The sequence below is a fragment of the Dendroctonus ponderosae genome, unplaced genomic scaffold (genome assembly GCF_020466585.1).
Source record: "Dendroctonus ponderosae isolate FM_Combo_2020 unplaced genomic scaffold, Dpon_F_20191213v2 Dpon_F_20191213_9, whole genome shotgun sequence".
Classification (NCBI taxonomy): domain Eukaryota; kingdom Metazoa; phylum Arthropoda; class Insecta; order Coleoptera; family Curculionidae; genus Dendroctonus; species Dendroctonus ponderosae.
In genome coordinates, this window is record NW_026019116.1 from 7,836,830 (window position 1) to 7,843,868 (window position 7,039).

Consider the following 7,039-nt stretch of genomic DNA (forward strand, 5'->3'; position numbering starts at 1 on the left):
TCCGAACATACTAATTGCGGTTAGGTCGAACGAGAAATGTCGGAAACGACGGACAGGAAGAACGCGATTATTCTAACCCGATTTACCGGTCATTGCGATGTAAACAACTTGGTACCAATATAATTAATTTTATCATATTTTCCGTATAATAGCAAAACATATTAAGTATTTAAAATGAGGTCTGTTTCCCACTTTTCAGGTGACAATTTGAATCAATCGTAATGTTGCAGGTTAAGCGTAGACGGCCTTATTGTGTATTTTCCATATGAATATATTTATCCAGAACAGTATGCCTACATGTGCGAACTTAAAAAAGCCCTTGATGCCAAGGTATTCTCCTAATCTACCTGGAAATTCCAAATAGAGGATAATTGCAATTTTTTCAGGGCCACTGTTTATTGGAAATGCCTTCGGGAACGGGAAAAACCACCACTTTACTGTCGCTCATTGTAGCGTACATGATTGAGCATCCTCATGATGTACGCAAATTAATCTACTGTTCTCGTACTGTTCCTGAAATCGAAAAAGTCATGGAGGAATTGAAGAAGCTCTTAGATTACTATGATAAGTTAGATGGACAGTATCCCAGTCTGGTTGGGTTAGTGCTCAGTTCCAGAAAGAACATGTGCATCCATCCACAAGTAGGGCCGCGTTTTCCTGTTTGTGTTTTGAGGATTGTGCAGGAATTTGGGGGTTTGTAGGTAAGCACGGAACGAGAAGGTAAAATTGTGGATGGAAAGTGCCACAGTCTCACTGCCAGTTACATCAGGGAAAGGCACAATATTGATGATACCACCGCAGTTTGCCAATATTACGAGGGCTTTTCGCTTGATGGCAAAGAGAGTAATCTGCCTTACGGTGTTTATAACTTAGACGACATCAAACAGTATGGAAGGGACAGGAATTGGTGTCCGTACTTTTTGGCCAGATTTGCTGTAAGTATTTCCAGGGGAAAAATTAACAATGCATATAATATATATATAATAAAAGAGGCGTGAACGTGAAAGTATTTAATTAGGAACTTTATCCTTTATAGATTATGCACGCCAATATAGTAGTCTACAGTTACCATTATCTTCTGGACCCAAAAATCGCAGATGTGGTCTCGAAAGAGCTTGCAAGAGAATCCGTCATTATATTTGACGAAGCGCACAACATTGATAACGTATGCATCGATTCTATGAGTGTAAAAATACACAAGCGAACCATAGAAAGAGCAACAGCCAATATAGGAACTTTGGAGAAACATGTGTCTGAGTACGGAAGTTTGCGTTCTGCATCTGTAACTGTTTGTAGCATATTTTATTTTTGGTGTTCAGAATGCGAGATGAAGATCACAGAAAACTGAAAGAGGAATATCAGCGGCTTGTAGAAGGATTACGAGATGCTAGCGTGGCAAGAGACACCGACTTAATACTTTCAAATCCAGTTTTGCCCGATGAAATTTTGCAGGAAGCCGTGCCGGGAAATATTCGAAATGCCGAACACTTTATTTGTTTCCTAAAGCGGTTTGTCGAATATTTGAAAACAAGGTAAACCATTTAAAAGTATATAGACTTGAGTCATAAAATCCTGTTCCTTTGCAGATTAAGAGTGCAGCATGTGGTACAAGAATCTCCGGTGGGTTTCTTGAAAGACGTCCAGCAAAAAGTGTGCATTGAAAGGAAGCCGTTAAGGTTTTGTGCGGAGCGTCTAGCGTCGCTTTTACGCACTTTAGAAATTACAGATATGACCGAATTCGGACCTGTTGTCCTTATTACGCATCTGGCCACCTTAGTTTCAACCTATACCAAAGGATTCACAATAATTGTTGAGCCCTTTGATGACAAAACTCCCACTGTATCAAATCCCATTTTACATTTCAGGTCAGTTTTAAAATATTCTTGCGATTCTGTCGTGTCCAGCCAGTGGGAACCCAGAACCCAAAAGTCTGCGTCCAATCACTTAATTTATTAACATTTTATCAAAGTGAGCCGCTTAGTGGAATCTCTTCATATTTGTTTCAGCTGTTTAGACTCCTCAATAGCAATTAAGCCTGTCTTCGACCGGTTCCAAACGGTGGTAATAACGTCTGGAACGTTGTCACCTTTGGACATGTATCCGAAAATACTAAATTTTCAGCCTGTGATAATGTCGTCCTTTACGATGACTCTGGCGAGGCCGTGCTTATTGCCGATGGTGAGGAATATATCATGCGTGGAAAAAAAATCACAATTAGCTGTTCTTTAGATAGTTGCAAAAGGTAACGACCAAGTTGCGATATCATCAAAATTCGAAACCCGCGAAGATAACGCAGTTATAAGAAATTATGGACAGTTGTTAGTAGAGGTGGGTATTTTCTTGGTTCCATCAGCCGACGATTAATGAGCAGAAACGTTTCCCGATGTAGGTTGCGGCAAATGTCCCTGATGGTATAGTGTGTTTCTTCACATCCTATCTGTATTTGGAGTCGGTGGTAGCTGCTTGGTATGACCAGGGAGTTATCGACAGTCTGCAAAGGTACAAGTTGCTGTTCATAGAAACACAGGACTCTGCAGAAACCAGCTTCGCGCTAATGTATTATATTAAGGTACGTGGTTTGGTCGGATTGCTTTGAAATGCTTCAAAGCAGACTAAACTAATCAAACTTTTGAGGTAAATCGATTTATGTCGTAGGCTTGTGAATCCGGACGAGGTGCTGTTTTGCTATCGGTAGCACGGGGCAAGGTATCTGAAGGAGTGGACTTCGATCATCATCTGGGAAGGGCTGTTTTAATGTTTGGTATTCCATATGTCTACACTCAGTCCAGAATATTGAAGGCCCGATTAGATTATCTCAGGGATCAGTTTCAGGTAAATTTGATACAAGCAGTAATAGATGTATTTTATGCGATTTTCATCGTTGCATCCTGACTAATTTTACACCTCACAGTACACAGTTCTAATCAATTCGGGTAGGCCCTGTATAACTTAAATTATGTGCAATAATAGTGAACCTACAAGCGGAAGTTAAACTTACAGTTTAAGCGCCTTACAGCTGAGATCTGGTACTAAATTTCGCGCACTTATAACTTTAAAAAAATAAATCCGCCCATTTCTAGAGAGACCCATAACATACACAATGACCCGTTTCTAGATTAGGGAGAACGATTTTCTGACTTTCGACGCGATGAGACATGCGGCCCAATGCGTAGGAAGAGCAATTAGAGGGAAAACCGATTACGGTATTATGATTTTCGCCGACAAACGATTCTCTCGGGCAGATAAAAGATCGAAGTTGCCCAAATGGATTCAAGAGCATTTGAAGGATAGCCTTTGCAACCTGTCTACCGAAGAAGCGATACAGGTGAAGGACCATTAATTGAGAAAGAATTTGGTTGACGAAAAGAGGGTTTTAGATTGCCAAGAGGTGGTTAAGGCAGATGGCTCAACCATTCACCAGAGAGGACCAACTAGGAGTGTCTTTGTTAACGCTAGAACAACTTGAGGCGATGGAAGAGAAAAAATTGGGGGATCAAGCACAGCAGAAGTCGGATTCATGAGTGTTGTTTAGATGATTTGACTGTTTAGTTTTGCATAAAAAAAATCAAGTTTCTATGTTTATATTAAATTACCAATTTTTCAATTTGGCGAAATGTGCAGGTATTTCATTCAATCCCTGCAAACATTATTTATTTCGTGTCGTACATGAATTATAGAGTACGGTGGGAAAATACAGCGCGGCTATTTGCAGCGTTACATTATGGTCTAACCAGGCCACAGAAATATCCCTTTTTAAGAAGAAATAAATTATATTTAATTATTCTAATTTACCTAATATTTAAAGTTACAATTAAGGCAATTCCAAATCTGCAGGAATTGTTATGCCGCCATTATCTATTGCTTCCTCAAGTTGGGATTCGGTATTCAAAAAACAACTTTGAGTTTCTTCATCAGTCTGAAATTGAAATACAGTACACAAAATTATAATTTTAAATAAATTGCGAGTTATACCTGTAGATCGGTATTTATTAAACTATCCCTAGCCTCTAGGTTGCTATCACTATTTAAAGTACCTGAAATAAATAATAATAATCAAAAGGTGAATCTTGTGGAAGTACCCACATTTTACCAACAAAATTGTTGATCAAGTTTTACACTAATTGCTCATGTAACTATGCCAAGAAAGTTCTTTTTTTGCTTAACTGGTATTTAAAACACATTTGCAGGGTCTTATGTTTTTATAGCGTGTTCAATTTAATAACTAACTTTATCAAGGACAGTTATTTGGGTGTTACGTACCTTTTGATGATAAATGGTGACTGATCTCATGCGCATTCAGGGATGAATCATTGATTGTGTTATAAGCGCAATATTTACAGAAATAAACGCCTGGTTTATTTTTATGTTTGGCTCGGAAGTGGCCTTTCAGTGAACCGGCCTGTATGCAAGTATATGTGCAGTAAGGGCACTGATATCCCACCGCCTGCAAATTACAAATATATACAATGTTTTTTTTTGTAAATGTTTACTTGTTTCTACCCCAACATGTTTCATTACATGTTTTCTCAAACAATTGTGGTCTCCTGTTCGGTAGTTGCAGTAGTCGCATTTAAACGGCTTTGAGGCGGTGTGCTGCCTCATATGCAACTGGAAGGAAAATTTTATTTGTAATACTTATAAACATATTTCAGATTAGAATATTGTTGTATTTCGGACATAATATATTTATTAATTTCGTTGGTGTTGTTAATTGTAACACGAGACAAGTTTTATGCCGTTCCCACCTACAGTATAACTGACAAAAGCCAGATGAATGCTGAAAATACAGCACTTACCTCTAGCATAGCTTTCCGTGAGCTTTTGTGTCCACATATATTGCAAATGAAGGGCTTGATTTTCTCGTGCACTGTCTTGATGTGGCATTTAAGACTTTTGGAATTCGCAAAAAATTGATTGCATTTATCACACTTTTTCACTCTGGACCACGTGGGCATCTAAAACACCTTGAGCATTGTAAAAAACAGGCGTTTAATATCAATTTTCGTCTTACATCATCAGGCATTTTATGGGAAGCTTCATGATTTTTTAGTTGCGAAAGTTGTCGAAACGATTTGCCACAATCGCTGCACAAAAACGGCTTGACATCCGAATGAATCATCATGTGCTTGAACATCATCACTAATAAAATCGTTATATCAGTAAAATTAACGGACAAAGCATGGAGAGGAAATACCAGTTCTATAAGTTTTGAACATGCTGCACATGGGGCAGACAATCATTCCAAAATCGATGCCATGTTCCTTGTGCATATGCCCTCTGAGAATGACCCACGACATAAATTGCTTATCACAGTCTGAACATTTAAACATACTTTTGGTGTTGCCAATGTGAAGACTTTCGTGCCTTCGTCTAAGTTCTTCACTCGGAAATGCTGCTATGCATCCTTTAACGGTACACCTAAAGTTGCAAAACACATCTACACTTACTCCCAATAATTTCAACTGGAAAATAAAGACATTTACTTCACTCTTTGTAGCATTTTCTCTTGCTTTCTAACAAGTATATGGTTTACATCATCTGAATATGCGGACATTTTCTTTACTGGTTCGGCTAACGTTTCTTGGTACCCATTCGAATCGGGCAGGGGCTGCGTTACTAAACCGTGCATCTGGAATTGTAAAACTGTAAATATTAAACAAGTGCTGTGACTAGCGAATTTGTGGCACAGAGAATCCAATTAAACAGACATGTTTTTACACTTATAAGGAACATGATGTGTGAAATAAATCGGTTAATTAATTAAGAAAGATAACCGAATGTGAGCTTTTGTTTATTGAATTTTTTGGTTTTGCTGTTCAAGCAGTTTACACAGAAATGTAATGTTTACCAACGCTGCTGGGTTTGAAAATGTTCAAAGTTCTTGGGTTTTCAGTCAAATTGTTTTCAGATTTTACATTAAAATGATAATCAATCATCATGGGCCGGTTTCGCGTGAAAAAAAGCGACTAATTAAAAGCATGCTTTAACATCTTTACCCCGATCATATGATTTTTCAAATCATTCTTAGTAGTGCAAACTGCACGGCACTCACTGCACACATAGATGGTGAATTCTCTATTTTCCACAGGTTTCGGATTGATTGCCAATGCAGACATATTCGATGGTGCTTCCTTGCTAAAAATCTGCAAATTACGGAAAACGATAGTACTTGATAAAAAGCAAAACAAAAAACTTACATATTCTAAATGTTTAGTACTGATGTGTTCATTAATCTGCTGCAAATCCTCGCACAAAAATGAACAGACTTTACATTTATTGGCAATTACAGTAGAGAATAAGTCGCTGATTGGCTGCAATTTAGGCTTTTCCTGAATAGGTGGTGATCTTTTCTGAGCGCCACGTAACTTCAAACTAGCCAACACTGAATCGTCAATAGGAATGGGAGTTCCATCGGAATTTAGTAGTTCAATTCTTTTGGCTACATCTGCATGTTTCCGTTTATTTGTCACTAACACACTTTCATCTGATAGCGATTTTACAACTCTATCGGGTTCTTCGCGCTTGAAAGCCTCCAAATCATCTTTCTCCAGTTCATTTCCATCAAATTGCAGACATGTTTCCATCATATCTTCATTACTGCTATGTAATTGAATGAAAGGAACCTCCTGAACCGAAACTGCATTGCCAATATGCTCCAAACTAATTTCAGACCCTTCTTCTGTTAGATGAATTGTGGTAAGATCATCATCAGTTGGTTCTAGACAGTGGTCAATATTTTGAAGAGCAATATTTTCAGGTAGGTCTTCAGCATCACTAGGTGGGTGAACTAAGTTGTTATTACTTTGGCACTCTTCCAAACTACCTTCTGCAATCAAAGAATTGGTCAATAGAAGCGGGAACCCATCATGAGGCCAATCAGATGCCGCCATTTCCGTAAATATGGGCTCCACTGAAAACAGCCCCACTTCATTATTTTCGAGCAAATAAGCATTGGGGGTTTCAGAGTCATTAAGATACTTCAAATAGGAGTTCGCTTCGTCTTCAGTATACATTGCCATCGCTTTGGGGAAACGCCTGG

At 38.4% G+C, this 7,039-nt stretch overlaps 2 protein-coding genes across 2 annotated transcripts; one reads left to right on the plus strand and one right to left on the minus strand.

The window, feature by feature from the left end:
• The first annotated feature begins 51 nt into the window (after positions 1–51).
• On the plus strand, positions 52–3,608 carry LOC125505662 (general transcription and DNA repair factor IIH helicase subunit XPD-like). Its single transcript, XM_048669907.1, has 13 exons — positions 52–179; positions 231–330; positions 387–641; positions 702–935; positions 1,037–1,257; positions 1,320–1,532; positions 1,587–1,865; positions 2,007–2,178; positions 2,230–2,328; positions 2,390–2,569; positions 2,656–2,832; positions 3,116–3,325; positions 3,378–3,608. Exons 1-13 carry the CDS (start codon positions 175–177, stop codon positions 3,519–3,521), a joined length of 2,289 nt encoding a protein of 762 aa, XP_048525864.1. The 5' UTR covers positions 52–174; the 3' UTR covers positions 3,522–3,608.
• Positions 3,609–3,750: 142 nt separating this feature from the next.
• On the minus strand, positions 3,751–7,033 carry LOC125505663 (zinc finger protein 77-like). Its single transcript, XM_048669908.1, has 10 exons — positions 6,198–7,033; positions 5,997–6,143; positions 5,484–5,629; positions 5,195–5,418; positions 5,012–5,139; positions 4,797–4,955; positions 4,501–4,608; positions 4,261–4,444; positions 3,973–4,034; positions 3,751–3,916 (listed from the first exon to the last, which is right to left on the minus strand). The coding sequence occupies exons 1-10, from the start codon at positions 7,017–7,019 to the stop codon at positions 3,812–3,814; spliced, it is 2,085 nt and encodes a 694-aa protein (XP_048525865.1). The 5' UTR covers positions 7,020–7,033; the 3' UTR covers positions 3,751–3,811.
• Between the last annotated feature and the right edge of the window lie 6 nt (positions 7,034–7,039).